Genomic DNA, 19,392 nt, shown 5'->3' on the forward strand with positions numbered 1-19,392 from the left:
AGTTAACACAAATCCCATTGAAAGTTCCCACAATTAATTTCCAAAGATATTGAATGCACTATGTCTACAGTCAATATCCCTTTCTCACTGAGTTCATAATTATTTCACATGGGTACAATGACAATTATAACTAATACTCACACCATATGGCTTTCTCTTTTTCACGTAATTCAATAAATTATCAGAATAATCAAGTGAAATCATGTCCCAACTTCTTTTATAACCACATTCCCTGCTTCTGTTCCACAACATGAATTATTTTCCACTGAAATTCTCCTGCTTTTGACATCTATTTATGGAATTGTATGATAAAGGTTTCATTACTCTGTGGCTTTGCGTAGGAACCCTGAAAAACATCAAGTCTCTCCTCCAACTCGCTCTGCCTCTACAATTACCTCCTGGGCTACAGACAGCTTGCTCATCCAAGTATATCTAGCAAGGTGCTACAGCACCCAGTGTGCTGGGCACACGGGGTTCCACATGCCAGAGGGAAGCTGTTGCTAGCAAGTGGAGTTCGGTCCTGAAGGTTGTCCTTAGCATGGAATATCTTATACCTGATCAGTGATGAGAGATCTGATGTTAAATTATTGAAAAATCTATTACTGAATAGGCCACTTTTTCTCCAGTTGTGGGAATTACAGTCCTGTGGCCATGTACTAGACAAAGTAAAAAAGTCATCAGCAGCTCAGCTCTTTCAGCCTTGGGAAGAAAGATTTCACTTGCCGAGCTGCAAAAATTTAAACTAGTCAAGAAGCAGGATGCTGGCTGCAACAGCTGGCAGCAGCTCAGTCCTGAAAGGGTAGTTAACATTTACCAATAATACCCTACCTTTATCACTCCATAAAACCAGATGTCATTATGCACTAAAGCTGTCTCCAGTAGCTGGGTAGCCCGTCACTCCAGCTGGACAAACAGTAGTGCCCTTTAACCTGCAATTATCCAGAAGGAAAATCCAGAAATAGTGCAGGCTGTGAGAAGTCTGAGCCTAAAACCCTCTGAGCTATCATAGAATCAGAGAATGGTTTAGAGTTGGAAGGAACCTTAAAGATGATGATCTGTCCCTGCCATGGCCAGGGACACCTTCCACCAGACCAGGTTGCTCAAAGCCCCATCCAGCCTGGCCTTGAACACCTCCATGGATGGAGCAGCCACAACTTCCCTGGGCAACCTGTTCCAGTGCCTCACCACCCTCACAGTAAAGAATTTCTTCCTAGTATCTAATCTAAATCTCCCCACTTTCAGTTAAAAACCATTAGCCCTCATCCTATCACTACACATCCTCATAAAGAGTCCCTCCCCATCTCTCCTGTAGGCCCTCTTTAGGTACTGGAAGGCTGCTATAACGTCTCCCCGGAGCCTTCTGTTCTCCAGGCTGAACAACCCCAGCTCTCTCAGCCTGTCTTCATATGAGAGGTGCTCCAGCCCTCTGATCATTTTCGTGGCCCTCCGCTGGACCCGTTCCAACAGGTCCATGTCCTTCCTGTGCTGAGGGCTCCAGAGCTGGACACAGTACTCCAGGTGGGGTCTCACCAGAGCAGAGTAGAGGGGCAGGATCATCTCCCTTGACCTGCTGGCCACACTTCTTTTGATGCAGCCCAGGATACAGTTGGCTGTCTGGGCTGCCAGTGCACATTGCCAGCTCATGTTGAGCTTTTCATCCACCAACACCCCCAAGTTCTTCTCCTTGGGGCTGCTCTCAAGCCATTCTCTGCCTGGGATTGTCATGTCCCAGGTGCAGGACCTTGCACTTGGCCTGGTTGAACTTCATGAGTTTTGCACAGGCTCACTTCTCAAGCCTGTCCAGGTCCCTCTGAATGGCATCCCTTCCCTCCAGCGTGTTGACCACGCCACACAGCTTAGTGTCGTCAGCAAACTTGCTGCTATCCTACCTGTGTCTTCCCTTGGTAAAGGGAACAATCAGAAATCAACCATTCAGCTCCTACACTTCTGCTAATTCTCTCACTAAGAGACAGAACTGCAACCCAGATCTGTTATGCTTCTTGAACAACAAGTCATTAAATATAAACATAGCCACTGGCTCTAAAAGAAACTATGACCTAGGTTTTTCCCACTGTTTTCATAGAGGTACTACTCATGGCTGTTCTTTGCATAAGAAGATGAGCAGAGCAAAATACCTTGTCCACCAGAGCCAGCAGCACTCCACAGGTAGCCAGTTCTTTAATATATTTTTTCCCTTAAATGAATCTGCTTTTTCTAGATGTAACCCTATATCCATTAAAATACCTATAGTTTCTAAATAGCATGTTTCCACAGTAGAAACTTATACTATTTAAGTTTACTGTGTAAACTTATTACTATATAATTATTAGTATTATGCAAGTAGAAACTTACAAAACTGAAGAGCTTTTCTATCATGTATTGTCTTCCCTTAGCTAAAATATATATCTTTATTTCACATTTTTTTTCATTAATTTATCACTTCACCATTGATTCTTCATGTTTCACTCATAACTTGTTAATGTATTTCTAGTAAATTATGGCTCATAGAATCATAGAATTGTCTAGGTTGGAAGGGACCTTTAAGATCATCTAGTCCAACCATCAACCTAACTCTGATAAAAACCATCACTAAACCATGTCTCTAAGCACTATGTCAACCCGTCTCTTCAATACCTTCAGGGATGGTGCCTCAACCACTTCCCTGGGCAGCCCATTCCAATGCTTAATAACCTTTTCAGTGTAAAAATTGTTCCTAATATCCAATCTGAACCTCCCCTGGTGCAACTTGAGGCCATTTCCTCTTGTCCTATTGTCTGTGACTTTGGAGAAGAGATCGACTGCCCCCTGGCTACACCCTCCTTTCAGGGAGTTGTAGAGAGCCAGAAGGTCTCCCCTCAGCCTCCTTTTCTCCAGGATGAACAACCCCAGCTCCCTCAGCCTCTCCTCATGAGACTTGTTCTCCAGAGCCCTCACCAGCTCCGTTGCCCTTCTCTGGACCCGCTCCAGCACCTCAATGTCTTTTTTGTGGGAAGGGCCCAAAACTGGACACAGCACTCGAGGTGGGGCCTCACCAGTGCCCAGGACAGGGGGACGATCACCTCCCGAGTCCTACTCACCACGCTGTTCCTGATACAGGCCAGGATGCTGGTGGCCTTCTTGGCCACCTGGGCACACTGCTGGCTCATGTTCAGCCCACAGTCGTCCACCAACACCCCCAGGTCCTTTTCTGCCAGGCAGCTCCAGCCACTCTGCCCCAAGCCTGTAGCGCTGCGGGGGGTTGGTGTGACCCAAGGGCAGGACCCGGCACTTGGCCTTGTTGAACCTCATCCCATTGGCCTCGGCCCATCCATCCAGCCTGTCCAGGTCCCTCTGCAAAGCCTTCCTACCCTCCAGCAGGTCAACACTCCCACCCAACTTGGTGTCATCTGCAAACTGACTGAGGGTGCACTCGATCCCCTCATCCAGATCATTGATGAAGATGTTAAAGAGAACCGGCCCCAGTGCCGAGCCCTGGGGGACACCACTCGTGACCGGCCGCCAACTGGATTTAACTCCATTCACCACCGCTCTCTGGGGCCGGCCCTCCAGCCAGGTTTTAACCCAGCAAAGGGTACTCCTGTCCAAGCCATGGGCAGCCAGTTTCTCCAGGAGGATACTGTGGGAGACTGTATCAAAGGCCTTACTAAAGTCCAGGTAAACAACATCCACAGCCTTTCCCTCATCTACCAAGCGGGCCACCTTGTCACAGAAGGAGATCGGGTTTGTCAAGCAGGACCTGCCCCTCATGAACCCGTGCTGGCTGGGCCTGATCGCCTGGGTGTCCTTCATGCGCCACATAACGGCACTCAGGATGATCTGTTCCATGACCTTCCCAGGCACCGAGTCAGACTGACAGGTCTGGAGTTCTCTGGATCATCCTGGCCCTTCTTGTCAATGGGCGTCACATTTGCTAGAAGCCAGCCAGTTGGGACCTCCCCAGTTTGCCAGGACTGCTGGTAAATGATGGAAAGTGGCTCAGTGAGCACTTCTGCCAGCTCCCTCAGTGCCCTCGGGTGGACCCCATCTGGGCCCATAGATTTGTTTATATCCAGACAGGTATAGTTTATATCATGACAGGTAGATTACAACATAACACCTAGTAAGCAAAAATGTTCATTATCTTCCCCATGGAATACTTCTGCATCTGTATCATCAAACCATAAAAGACCTTTTATGGTGCCTCCATGATGCTCAGCCATTTCAGGGGATTTGTGTTAACTTTCACTTGAACTTGTTTTCTCATTTAATTCTCTTTCCCAAGGCATTCTTAATTTTTGCCTGTCAACTGCACGATAGACAAATTTACAGGATGTAATTGATTTTATTTAGCTTAATTTCTATGGGGTTTTTTTGCTTCTCATAATTAATCATTACAACAATTCAGTTGCAGAGACAAACAAAATTTGATTTTTCTCTAAAACTAATAGAGGATAGTAAGTAGGAAGAAAAAACATCTGTTGTTACATATGGAAGTAGACAAACAGTGCAAGATGTTTGATTAATAGTACTCAACACAAAGTATGTTTCTTTCCCAAAGCTGATTTTAAACTAACCTTTAGCCATTTTGTGTTTAAGATATGAAATAAAGTACTTGATCATTTAAATCAATCTTTGGGCTAGTGTGACCTCAAAGTATACTAAACACTGGAAGTGACAGACTGAGACCTAAGGATGTGTTGCTAATTGCTGTTACACTGTCAATTATAGTGCCAAGACTAATGATCCATGGAAGCCCACTTGCTCCTAGATTAAAGGAACCTGTTGCTCTACCATTGCCTCCAACTGTAAAGGAACACACACTACATAACATCAGAAAAGAGCAGTGATAAAGACGACAGACGGAATTAGACTTCATCTCTGATCAAGTTACAGATGAAAAGGATCGTGTTAGTTACCCTACTGCCTTGTAATTAAACAGGTAACAAATGCCTGCACAGAGACATTTAAATACAAGTCACTGAAATTTAAGAGCCATCTCTAAAAATGTAGAGGCAAAAGCCAACCAGTATATCAGAACTTTTGAACATAATGAATTCAAATTCCATAAGCCTTTTGTATTTATTTAGGAGAGCTACTGAATTTGTGTCTTTTGTTCACATTAATTCACATCATTGCAACGTCTCCTTTAAGAAATAAAGGAAATATTAGCAGTTACCTTGATTCAAAAGGCTTCTATTCTGAATATTAGAAAATATTATGGGATGTGACAAGTTTTTATATTGCTCTCAGTGACTTTTACAGTACAAATAATAAAATTACAGGTTTTACTTGGGATCTTATAAGCACTGCCTCTGGAAATAGTGCCACAGTTGTCAATGATGATAAGATCTTTCTCTCGCTTTCTTGCTAGTTACATTTTGCTATACGGAGAAAAAACCCTAGTGCTATCATTCTCACCAGCAGGAGAATTTATTAGTGAACAACTAGGCTCCTTCTGCCTCAGGATGTTCATTGCCTGACTGTTATTTTTGCAATTTTAGACAACGTCTGTGGCTAGCAAACTGTGAAGAAATGCAAAAGGCAAATCCTATTTAAAAGCGTAAGAAAAACTGCTGATACTTACCAAACTATTCCCTGAGCCCCAGAGCCAATAGGTTTCAAGTTCTGGTAGCGTTTGAGAACTGTGAAGGTCGAGTCACCTACTTCCACACTGTAAAACTGGTTGTCAACTTTGCTTTTGCTCATGTTGTAATGTTTGGCAATATATGACACATCCACTTGTTTCCCAAATCCCTGTTGTACAGAAGAAGGGAAGGGGGGAGGGAGTGGAGAAAACACAGAAACCAAGGCTGGTAAAACATCAGAATACTGATAAAAAAGAGTCAGCCTAATTTTCCAATATAAATTCTTGTCATTTTAAGTTCATTGTCATAGATCTACTTGAATCCTCAAATGCCCTCAAAGACTGTATCAAACCCTCTTTCACCCAGGAAGTAACCACAAAAAGCCACTGATTAGAGCAAGCTAATGAATTCTCCAGCTGATGTTTATGACACAGTTACTCTAATCTACCGGTCTCTGCTTGCTGTTACTGCTGCTTTATGACAACTGCCTTATGTGTTCACGTTGATTCTGCCCTCATTTGTATTGCAATAAATATCTTAACAGAAGAAGACTTACATCAGTGTAGAAGTGCATCAAGAGACAGGAATTCGAGTCTTCATCATTGGTCAAATGGAGCAAATAAGTCTATTCACATGAGCGCTAAGGCCTTCCCTGAGCATATGGTAAAGGCCTTGAGAACCTTTTAACAGGAGTTGCAAAAGGAACAGCAGTTTATGAGACAAACTGTGACCTGACATGTCTCAGTATCATGGAGAGTATTCAGTAGTGCTCAGGAGATGTTCCCAAGTTCTGGGTTCCTAAGGATAGAAGAGTTGCTCTCATGACCTGACAAATACATTAGTCCCAAGGAAGGGTCAATTTTCATGACACAAAGACAAGTTACTGTGAACTTTTAATGCTTGCACTGAATTTAGCACGGCAGAGCTGTAACCTCACCCAAATTTGTAGAATTACTATGGAGAAAGTTACATTATAACCATTTTATGACTCCTAGTGAGCTCAGTTCCCTGAAGACTATGGAGCAAATTATATAATAATTTGAGATAAAAATCAGAATTTAGTGTTTGTAATTTAGGATTCTGTACTACGTGATGCAAAGCACAGGATACAAGAGTTCAACATACTACAACAGATTGGTCCTCAAGTAATTGACAATTCACTTATGGAAATCAACACTTTTCCAAATACCTTCTATAAGGAGAAGCAAAAAACAAACTTGACTCTCTCTGACTGTGCATTTATTTTCAGCGCTCGCAAATGCAGCTTCTAAATTTTCTTATTTGCTCTACTACCAATTGCTCTCCCCCAATAATCAACTGTGTTATGTGACTATGGACTACTAAGTTGAATTTTGATGGAGCAGAGAAAAATGTAAAGTCGATTTGGAGAATGTTATTTTTTCCAATTTCAAAGGACATAATTTCATTGTTCCACGAAGCTGATCATTAAAAACAGATAACAGACCTCGCTGAGAACTTGGATTCTTAGGTTTGCCATAGGACAATTAAAATTATTTTTCTGTTTGTAATCTCACCAGAAGGCCCATTGTCACTGGACAGTATACATTAATCTTAACCACCGCATTTAGAGACTTTGAAACATTTTAATAAATGTAGCTGTTCATTCAAACAGAAAACCTCATTTCTGAAGAGCAATTAGAAACATTACATTACCTGTTAATCAGACACAGGGCAAGGCTTTTTTTTGTTGTTGTTTTGTTTGGTTTTTTTCCCCTCAAATGCAGAAAGTGAGAGATTTATGGACACTGACATAGTGCTTAAGTCAAGCTTACAGAGTGAAATTACTCTGAAAGAGGCTTGAATTTTTCTTATCTGAAGACAGACAGACTGCAACTGATTTGCACTGCATAGCCTTAGTCTTAAAACTCCTTCCTTTACGTGAAGCGAGATACGTAAATTTGGCTGTCTATCTCAGCTATTCACACCAGACCTGGAATTAAGAGGCTTCATTTTAATAATATGCTCCTGATAGACAGGAAATAATCACTGCTCCCTCTGGCTAAGTTTGCAGCGTGTTTTTTTTTCTGATGTCATTATCAGAACAGTGCAGATGATATTCAGCATTAATACTCATTACTCTGAAACCAATGTTATATAAAGTGTCAGCATAAAAATGAATGTATGCAATCGCTTCAGTCATTTCAACAGCAATTAATGTGGTGTTGATCAATGGCATGCAAAAGACCACAACCAGTGGTCAGAATAAACAAGTATCCTGATGAGCAGCTCTCCTCTGCCTAACACAGACCATTCTTATGACAATCTGCTCCTAACTACGTGCGAGTAGGAAAGGTAAAGACTGTTTTGGTTTTTTTTTTCTTTTTAGATTAATATTTTTTTCTCAAAGTCTGTCTACTTAAAAATCTGTGCACCATAAGAAGCTTTGGTAGAAAATATCAACACCATAAATTACTTATAAAACTCAAGACAGACTTATTTAGTTTGAAGTTCACTCCAAGCAGAATGCCTCCTCTGAGTGACAAACATTTCAGCTTTGTGGACAGGCCAAACAGTCTCCAGGTCATCTATTAATTTGTCTCCTCCCTTTAAACCCACACTGCTGAAAAAAAATACAAAAAACCCCTACTCTTTATATTTTGCTGATTTTTACAAGCCTAAATAAGCAAAATTAAACCACAGTAAGTCTACTGCTTAACCCCAAAGTATTGCTTACTTTTATAAGAACCAGGAAATGAATGATACAACTATCCTTGTCATGACTGTAATTTAAATCAAATCCCTAAATCAATGAATTGACAGTGTTATTGGATTAATCCCATTTGATCAGACCCCCAAAGCAAGATGGCACGCAATCAAATCATGAACCATCTCTAAGTTAACCCAACAGTCACTTCCTAAATGAGGAAAGGCCAGTCTTGTTTCGTTCTAAAATTAAGCTAAAAAAAGCTTTTCCCATCAGCAAGGAAGCTCATACTCCTAACAGAGCACATTAATGTTAGTTTTAGTTTCAAACCCTGATCAAAAGATTCTTCTCAAAGTCTTCAAATGCACCTTGTTGATCCTAAAGAAACCTACACAACACATTTTGGTCTTGTTCTGTTACATTACCAGTGCTCACTCAAACACTTCCAGAAGCCTAGGTGTTTATATAGCAGTTAATATCCTCTTTCCCCACCCCCCCACCACGTAAGCTATTTCAGATTCAGGTTTCACTGCATAACGCTTATAAGTTCTGCACTGGCACTTAAGTTAAAGTTTTGATTATCTGGCAGCAGAAAGGAACACAGGGCTAGAAATTTCCAGTATAGACCCTTCTGTATACCCTTCTGTATACGCACCTAAGACAGAAGCTCTTTCAAATTTGATTGATACTGACATCTTAAGAAACTAGGAACTAGCACTTCTGTCCCGGTTTGAAGTAAAACCGAACCAATTTTCTGTTCAGTAATTTTACATTTTAGCCAGGCCTCTTCTAACTCTCTGAAATTAACGGCATATTGTGCAGAAAACTGCTCGTTCTCAGAGTGATAAGACCAACGTTTATAGCTCATGCCAAGGGATGGTGTGCAGAGGCCCTTGCTTATACTTATTGCTGTAACAACCAAGGGCAGCCAATTTCGTTATTTGCCCCCTTAGAGGGTCGGAAACAGAAAAGCGTAGAGGGGTCCCACCTGTGGGGAGGAGGAGACAGGAGAGGTGACCCAAAGCTGACCAACAGGGTATTCCATTCCATCTGCCCCATGCTCAGTGTAAAAGCTGAGGGATCAAAGGGTCAACTGTCTTTCTTCCATGGCCGACGTCCAAAGAGGACTCTGTTCATCTGCCTTTGATCCCGATCCATGTGTTCCTGACTCCAGAGCTGGAACCCAGTTCCCATCCATCACTGAGTCCAGTCTGGGACTTCCCCAGTGCCTGCCGGTGATGTGACTGTCATCCTGGGAGCTTGACACAGTTTTGTATATATTGTATCTATTTCATTATTGTCTTCATTTTTATTTTAATGTTAATTCTTCATTAAAGTAGTTTAGTTCATTCTAAACTTCTAAATCTCCTTATCTCTTTCTCTCCTCTCTTTTTGGAGGGGGAGGGGGGGAGGTCCATCTGTCAGTCTGGTTTTGGTAAATTCAGATGAAACCATGACAACTTCATTAAGAACTGGCTGGGCAAAGCAAGGGTATACATACACATGGCGATCTGGTTTACTTCTTAGGATATCATAGTAAAGATGCATAGGTCTTGTACAGAAAAGGGAGTTTCACCAAGTTATTAAATTTTTAGGTGAGCTTCAAATGAACTTGGGTAAACTACAATACCAGGGCCCCAAAATAACAGTAAACATTGCAGGCGTGAAACAAAAGCAAATTTCTCCATGCTTTTTGCTTTGAACAAAACACATCTACTTCTCTGTAACGTGAAAGATTATTCCTCAGAGACAAAGTATGCATTGGAGTGCTATTTGTCCTTGGTTTCCATAAATATCTGGACAATGGAATTACATTGCTTCAGCACTGACTGGAACTTAACTTTCATTTTACATGTGCAAGAATGCACACACCATTATTTTCTCTTTCCAATAGTATCTAATTGAAAACTTCTAACACTCATCCAATTCCATTCTCTTTCCTCCATACTGAGAAATTTAAGAGTAAGAAAAGTAAAAGTTTTTCAGACCTGAAAACATAGCTGTCCTTCCTGGATCACTTAAGCGCATAGCCACATCTGTAATGATTTTTGCTTACTATGCCAGAAATTGGGGATGAGTAAAGAAATTGAACTGTCAAGACTCAAGCATTTGAGATGAAGGAAAAAGATACTCTCACCATCACTAAGTGCTTAGAGAACACATATTTTGCTTTCAAAGAACAACTGCCTCACACACAGCCACAAGTTGTATTCTGTTCCTTTTTCTGTTTCACAGCACAGAGAGCAAAAGAGAGCATCAAAAAGCACAAAAGAAACAAAATGAAGTTATTTTCTATATTATGAAGTGAATTCTTTCCTGATATCCCACTTCATTTGTCCATTTCTACCCCACAAAAGATTTATATTTATATTTCACTGAAAGACCTTTGTTTCTGAACACCATTCCTCCTATTATTGATGAGCCTAAAATATCAGAATTTCTTACAGTTCAGTATCTCATACATCTTAGATTTTATAAATACAAACCATGCTAATGGCAGTTTAAGCTAAACTGCTCTCCTTTGCATTTCCAAGGCAATGAGTACTGTCACAGAGTCTGTTAGCAGGCATCAGCTGAGGGGAGACTGCTCTTCTGTTGTTCCGTCTGCACACACAAAAATACATACAGGAACACACCAACTTCTAAGGGTGTTGTTATTCAAGTCTAGTGAAAAGAACTAGAGGGAAGACTGAAAGGCTGACTCCTAATTTGCAGTTGGCACAGCGCCGAAAGATGAGCAGGATGAAAAGGAGAGGATGTTCTGAGCTAGCAATCCCAATGGCTCCCCAGGGCCCCCCACTGTCTCCACCTCATCGCAGACAGAGAGACTGGTATGGGCGACAGCACGTTTCAGAGGTGGATGCTTTCAATTCCCTCAGGATCTGAAAGGACAATATCTCAGAAACTTCTTGCCAGCTCCGAAAATGTGCATACAGGCAAGCCCTGCCCACCTGTGTGCATCTGCTAAGTCAACAATGCTATTAATTTAATGGCTACCCTCCCACTTGTACAGCTGTCATTTTCTCAGAAGATTCAAGTGCAAGAATTCTGGGATGAACAGTCATTTACTGAATCCTCTGCTTTAGATTTAAGGGTCACAGGTTTTGCTTTGTAAATCTGGATGGCCACAGAAGCCGCCACTTGCGAAATACGAATAATATTTGCACAGAAAGGCTGACTAAATTATTTTTCATTGTGTATTCTGTATATGCCACATTTATGGCACAAATATTATCTATTTTTCTCATCATAAAGTCAGACTTACTCTGGCTCTCCCTGGACTTAGAAGTCCATAGATAGTGGTAAAGTGTCCTACAAAAAATAGGTTTCTCATCTTTGTGTGTGTTTGGGTGTAGTATTACAGATTTTTATCTTATCAGCCACATCACACCACAGTTCCCCACTTTTCTAGCTCATTCTAACCCTGTAGGGATTGTATTAGTCACCCAGTCTTCCTGATTTTACTGTGTTTTGAGTGGTTTGGGGTTTTTTCACAGGTTAATTCTCTGCCTTCTTTTAATCTCTCTGCAGCAGTCTTGTCCTAGCCCCCAGGCACAATCCACTCTCCCTTATGAAGTCAATCTTTCCAGTGGCCAACTGACTCTTGCTTTATTCCAAGCCACACTACTAAGAGATGAGCAATATGCAAGTATCTGCACGACAAAACAACTAGTTCAAAATGATTTCTCATTCCCTTGATGCCTCAAGAATTCAACACTGACACACAGGTAACATCCAACCAAAGAAGGTAAGGATGAGAACACTGATCAAGAAACCCTGAGATTCCTTGAGAGTGAAGCTTCTTTATGGAAAGCAACTTCAACAGTGATGCAAATGGAAAATGTAGCCAAAAAGATAAGGCAGAAAGATTTAAGAGTACGTGAGAAAGCTACGGTAAAGATGTTTGGAAACATCTTTTATTTAGGCACAGCTCCAGAGATGGGAAGCTAGCAAAGATACACTGAGGAATTGTGTCCAAAACAGAGGAAAGCTGTGGCAGCAGCCACATCTAACTCGCAGGAGAACTGATAAGAGAGGAAACACTGCAGTTTGTATTAATCAGTTTGTTCTGTGGCCCTAGATTTGAAAAAGAAGCAATAACATAGGAAGAAGCGAGATACAATTAAGATTAGGGAAGAGAAACGGGATCACTAAAAGTTGGCCAAAACATTGCAACATTAAAAAATGAAAAGTACACTCTATTTATTAACAGTAGTGAAGGGAACATAGAAGCACAGTGTGAAGAGCCTAGGAAAGCCAAGATGGGATTACCAGCTCCTCCTTTATTTATTGCATGTATTGATAATACAGTATATTTCAAATGGCTTGCACTTCTCAGGAGACTGGAATTACACTGAAATGCTGGATTATTGTTTAGGAAGATTTCTTCTAGTACACAAGCAGAGCAGCAAGAAGATTGACTACATGAAATACTATGCCCCAATGTACATCATGGCTTCCTTTAAAAAGAAGGGTAAAGAAGAGGCATGTAACAACAGTACTCAAAAAAAATATTTCTCAATACAACTATATGATCACAGTATTCACTGTGAAGATACTAATCGCTAATGAAAAGATTCTGTCTTTTATAAGTAAAGAGTATAAGGAGCCAAATAATTTAATCACACCTTTTGTTAGAAATAGAAAGCTCTTGATACTATAAAGTACCGTTTTAGTCCTAGAAATCTAAGATCTAGATCACTATTCATTGATGTCTTACAAATACCAATTAATTTCCCATTGGATAGAAAGCATGATTATAGGACATTCTGCATCAAGACAGTTTCTTTAATGGTCAAAGTAGTAACTCCACCCAATCTGAATAAAGCATTAGTTATGATTAAAGTGGCTTATCAAGTTAGGATAAAATTAAAAAACAGACCAAATGAATCAACCAATCAACAGAGAGCAATGCGATTAATAAAGCTGGTCTTTTCTGTGTGCAAAATGGAAAGTTTTCTAAAATCAGTAATTTAAAAATCAATAATGATTTTTAAACAGTCACTGATGTAATATTGCATCTAGGAAGTCTATACAAGTTTTGTTCAAGATAGGTAAGCATGACTGTGAAAATAAAGCAAGTTAGCAGAATACAGCGGAAAAAAAGATGTCAAGAGAATTTAAAGCTTTTAAAATCTTTTTGGTTTGGGTTTTTTTGAAAGCACAAATTGAGTAGAAGTTCGCAAAAATTCCCTCAACATGCAAACTAAAATTTCATTCTAAGGTTTTCTTTCGGTGGCATCAGTACAGCACCAATTCGAATTTCAATATGCAAAAATGCTGACGTACTCTGTCTGGGACGTGAAAGGAGAATAGATCTGAAGACCTTGAAGAGGTATTTGTGCGTTAAGTGCTTAAAGGATAGGAACCTGTTTCCTGCAATGTCAGGATAGTATCTCTGGCATGCATTTATGGGATGACTCCTCTTTGGGTACTTGCTGTAGGTGTTAAACGTGAATCATTTTCATTTAGTAATAAAAATTCATCCAAAACGCTGTTGATTTCATCAATATGTGCTTTAACAGAAACATCGTAAATACACTTGGTTTGGTATGTGCCTCTGAATACCTTTAATTAAGTTAGGGTAACAGCAAAGGAATAATTACAGTGGTATTTTTCCACTAAATCAAGAACTCGGAGTGTAGTGACAGAAAGCATTGGCTATACATGGTCATGCACCGATTGATGCCAAGATTAAAGAGGCACTGTACACAAAAAGAAGTGATTAAGAGTACCTTGCCTCTGCATGAGTGAAACAGAGATGTTTCTATACAGCTCTGCTCTGGTGTAAGTAAAAGGGAGAGGAAAGTTGGCAAGCAGAGCTATGCAGAAAACTCTATTCTGCATGGTAAAAGTAACTTTTTCATCAATTATGTCTTTTTCAAACAACCTGAGGAAATACCTTTTTTTGCAATTTTTGCAAAATTTTTTAAATTTTTTTTTGCAAGTGAACTCTGTCAAAAAATTACAAAAATACATTTGACAAAATCCTTTCTTCTCTAAAAAACAGTGGAAGAATTAAGCTAGTTAGATCAACATATGCACTTGAAGAACGGGAGATAAAAAGGGACAGAGAAGACGGTTAAATAGATTATCAAATTGAACAGCAGAGATGATGATGAGCTGATGATTTACAAAGGACAGAGCCAACGTTCTCAGCAGAAAAAATATGTAGTACTCCTGTGTTAAAAAATACAAAACAAACCTCCCAACACCCGTTATTGTGTTAAATGCTTACATACAAGTTATAGCCCTTTCTTTTCTAGAATTATACTTTCACTTACTTGTACTCCATAAGTAATATAAAGGGGAGAACCCCCAGTGTTTACCATAATTCCATTTCTAAGAATGCAGCATTGTTCTCACCCTCAAAAAAATGAAGAATGTCCCTAGTGTCCCCCCAGCTAGTTAGGTTACTGGTGTCTCATCTCACCAAAAAAACTATGAAGAGACAGAATTCAAACACAAAACACTGTTCAGAAGTAAGCAAAGAAAGTCATCTTTCATTCATGATGGAAAAACATGCACACAGATTTGTGAAATATATATTTATGTTAACTAACAATCTAACCAAGAGAAACAAAAACTGGACAAATCAATACACTTTTTCCTTCGTATTACAAAATTAGTTTCAGCCTTGTAGACTTCCAAGCATTGTGCCCAAACAAATTCAAGGGTAATTTAGAAATAGAGAATTGGCTATAGTGCAGTCTCATGACTCCAGAACCTGCATAGCACATGGTGTTCAACTGGAGACAAGACATACTCCACAATTTCAATTGCTCTCCCTTCACTTCTAGTAAAGGTAGACTAAAGGTAGAACAGAAAATAGTAGTCACAGACTACAATGTAAAAGGCTCCATCTCACACAAACAAAGGCTAAGATAAAATAGTTTTAATTTGCATATTTCTGTGTAAGCATCTGTGTTTGTAGTTATGTTGTTTGATTCATCATTAAGTTTATTGGAAGTGCAGTCAACATTTTTTCTGTTTGCAAACTCCGCTATTATTTTTACCTGCAAAAAACCTCAGATCATTATCTGACATTTTAGAAGAACCAAATTAAAATCATTCATAGCAAAATACAAAATAAACTTCAAAATAAATAGAAAAGTAATTTTTGTGATGCGTTCTTCTATTTTTTATATTTATTCTCATTCTTATAACCAGTTACTCGCAGTAAGCTGCTGAAATTCACTTCTATTTTTTCTTTTGTTATGGCATGAACTGCAAAAATGAAGTACAAGTATATACTGTACCTTGTTTTACCTGTAAGGAACACACACCTGACAAAAGGCAATCTTCACATCCAGAGCAGGTTCACCACAATAATACAGGAAATGGCGGCTCATAAATACCTGCAATTAAAGAAAAGTAAAAATAGAAATCTTGTATGTCTGCTGATGTGCAAATACAATGCAGGTCTATCTACATTTGGATTATAAAACCAGCCTGAGTTGCTACCCAGCTCATGAACAACAGAAATCAGTTAGAACATTGAACTCTAAATAGGATCTAAATTCTTTCTGATGCTTGTCAAGGTTGTGGCCTCAAATATGATGTGGTTACATCTGCAAAATTTTACAGTAACCAGTGCCATTACCGCAAAGTTTATCATGTCACTTGCGTATTCCTACATCAACAAAAATAAAAATCAGGTTAATAATGTTCTAAACAATGTGTGAATGGGAGACAGTTACTATTATGGGGAAGAAAAAAAATGTCCTATGGACAGTTATAGAAATTGAAAGACTGTCACTTTATAAATTCATGGCACAACCACTTTATGCATGTAGTTCTGGCTTTCGTCTTAACATTTTACAACTAGAAAAGTTACAGAAAAGGGTGGTAAGAAAGGTCCAAAGCACATACAGATTCCTTACATGAAACAACTGCAGAGACTAAGAATTTTTTTTAGCCTAGAAAAGAGCTGTCCAAGTGGAGATATGCTGGAGATCCATCAAATGAGTGGCATACCATGAAGTGAAAAGGAAAACACTCTTCCCTGATTTTTTTAAAATAAAAGAAGTACGTGGTATCAAACAACAGATTCAGACTCAGCAATAAGAGAGAATTCTTGTATGAAGAATTCTTTCATCGGACTGTAAAGCTTCCTGCCTCATGTTGCTGTGGATGTCAGAAGTCCCTGTAAGCCCTAGTATAATTAGAACAATTCACATAAGAAGGAATCTGCTGATGGCTGTTAACCTCAAAAATATCACCTCTGACTCAAGACAACCCTGAGTCCCAGTCTGCCACTATATGCTCACCCTATTTTTAGATTCTTTCACAGGCACCTGATATTGGCAAAGTACACACTAGACTAGACAGCTGTTTTAACTTAATTCAGCTCTGAGTAACCAATCCTTTCCTAGCTGCATTCTAGCATGGGACATCAATGTAAAAAACACACAGTGAAGCTACCAGGCTGTAGCTACATCACAAGACTTTGGAGCACATTGATTTTGCTGCATAACTCCATTTAAAAAGAAAAAAAAAAGAAAAAAACTTTTAACAGTACAATTAAAAAATCAGCAACTTTTAGGTAAAAAACAATAAATAATATAGAACTTCATGATTTTCTTTTAAATATAAGCTCACTGCAAGGACTTAACAACCAATAGTCCATCAGTCCATTAAGATCCAGCCATGATTCTGAAACACTATGTGCCTCCTTGCGACACTTGTTTTAGATAGGAACAATTAAATAACTTCAGGGGAAAATGCCACTAATAAGACAAGACTTAATTTGGCGTAGTTTAATCTCATACAAACTGATCAGGGCTTAAGAAACTGTAAGAAAGTATTCACTAATACTTACCAACTTGAATGCATCATGTGTTCGTACGTGTTTAATTTTTAATGAATGAATGAATAATCCTGTTATGAAAGCAAGCGCATGACCTTTTCTGAATCATATTACAGTGTCTGAGATTGCTGCCTCATTGCCCAGTGAGTCATTACCAGAGCCTCACATTCCACAGAGGGGTTATGTTAAAATGAGAAGGAGAAAGAAAGAAACAAAAAAAGCTTTTAACACTAGTCATATTGCCAGTGATTTATGGAAAGCCAGCAGATAATTACACTCTCACGCTGCAGATATATACAGTATGAAATCCTACTGACTGGATACATTATATTGCTATAATAATCAATGCCTGAAATGTCATTAGTTGTAACGTATGACATTCAAAACAGAGTCTAATAGTAGAAGGTGAAGATAGGAAAGGAAGGGAATTGGGGAAATTTGTTTCCCCACTGAATTTGCTGCAAGAGCCTACTGAGAAGACACACTTTGTATTATATATGCATTACTAGTCATACACAGCTCCTCAGCTTTCCACAGGAATGACTATAACTGTTAATAGTCACCCTGGGCAGAGCAATAGACTGGTGAATTTTATGAACTGGAATACATTTTACAATTTATTATGTTGTCCTTCTATGCAGTTACTGCTTATAAAATAACAGAAGTATGATATGCTTTAATGGCCTAGATCAATACTCATAATCCTCTGTACATGAGTTATATCAAATGAATCACTACAGAGCTGAGATCCTCCAATTGTACACCAGGAATGAGAACACCTTTCTGTAGCACGGAGGTCTGTAAGACTGTACACCCAGGGTAAAACAGATTTGAGTTCATGCTTTATGTAGTGCGTCTTTCTATATTGAATTCATACTGGATTCTCTTCAGTCCCCTGTAAGTAATCACACATGTATGTAATTTCTAATTTCTTCATGCAGGAAATACATTCACACTCAACTTTGTAAATACCTTTGATTGCACCTCCTCTGGTGCTGGCTGACACTGCATCACTAGAGACATTGAAGAAGTGTCAGTGTAAAATGAATAAAGAACTGGTCTGATGCTGAGATAATTGTGTCACAACATAAAGCAGTTATAAGACAAGAAGCTACAGACAAATGACATCACTCACTAGGGATCTGAGCTTTAGGTGAGAGTGTAAGTATCCAGTATTTCTTTACCTTACTTTTGATGCTTTATCTTTTCAACCTTGAGCAAAATCACCCAGGGTGGGAAGAACTGTGAGAACGGAACAGTGCTGATACAACAAAACACTGTGTAATAACCCAGGCTGGCATCCAGCTGGGAAGCCAGAGACTGCAGTAGCATCACAGGGAGAAAACCTGCCTATGAAACAGAATTTTCATCAGGATCAAGGCATCTCTATGCCAGAACCTGTAAAAACGTACAAGTCTCAGCAGCAAATACATGATCTACTTTCAGGCAAGACAAAACGAGGAGGTGTTAAAAGAGGAGGAGAAAAGTAGACATGAAGGCAAAAGTAAGAAAATCCTGAAAATCCTCTGAGCTGCTCAGTGGCACAACCCCCAAGTGAACTGTTGCCTGGGACTGGGAAGATACCACTGAGGCTTGGCCTCTGCCTGGCATGCTGCTTTGCCATCCTCTTCTTCTTTGCCATCCACTCCTCTCCTCCCTTACCAACAGCTACTCTTCCAAAGAGAACGTGGGCCAACGACATGCCCCAGTCTCAGGCCTGAAATTCCCCCTCCCTTCACTGTTGTCTTTTCTGGAGAAGGACTGTTTGTTTTTAATAATGCTTATCTTTCTCTCCAGGGGTCAGGAGGATTGTCTCATTATTATTCAAACAGCCTTTGAAGACTGAAAGGATTAAATCAATACTATCAGTATAATTTTTAAGAGCAGAGAGGAAACCACGCAATGACAAAAGATAAAGCAGAAAAACAATAGTAGCTGTAGTTCTCAAATATAGCCTCCTGCAGTAAATCTTTCTTCTCATCCTTGAATTCTTTCCTCACCCTCCAAACTATACTATTTTGGTACCAGTGAATGTCCAGACAATTTAGCAACCAGTCTTTTGGCATAGGGAGCCTTGTTTTCCTTCTCAGACTGCACTATTGTTCTCGCAACTGGCTTCTGGATCATGAATGAAGAGCCTATGTTTGCAATAGATGCAAACTTTGAGACTGAGGGGCCTGAACTGGTGCTGTACTGGTCTGAGGAGAGTCTCAGCACTTGCACCCACCACGTTGCCTCTAAGCTGCTTCTCCGGCTGACACTTAACAAGCTCTCTTGGCTGGAGAAAGCATCACAGCCACTTTCTTCTCAGAAAATATCTCCATGATGGTTTCTCATCACTATGTCTCCTAATC

General features: G+C 39.7%; 1 protein-coding gene across 5 annotated transcripts in view; it reads right to left on the minus strand.

The window, feature by feature from the left end:
* MAPK10 (mitogen-activated protein kinase 10) overlaps positions 1 to 19,392 on the minus strand; it is a 178,617-nt gene that overhangs the window by 77,190 nt on the left and 82,035 nt on the right. For 2 of the 5 annotated variants that reach the window (XM_074155189.1, XM_074155188.1), the window contains exon 1: positions 5,564 to 5,685. In XM_074155189.1, the coding sequence (XP_074011290.1) occupies positions 5,564 to 5,685 (122 nt within the window). Of the gene's footprint in view, positions 1 to 5,563; positions 5,790 to 15,511; positions 15,588 to 19,392 lie in introns of those variants that run through there. The other 3 variants (XM_074155185.1, XM_074155187.1, XM_074155186.1) reach the window with 3 other exon arrangements.

This window comes from Numenius arquata, chromosome 10, assembly GCF_964106895.1.
Source record: "Numenius arquata chromosome 10, bNumArq3.hap1.1, whole genome shotgun sequence".
Taxonomy (NCBI): Eukaryota; Metazoa; Chordata; class Aves; order Charadriiformes; family Scolopacidae; genus Numenius; species Numenius arquata.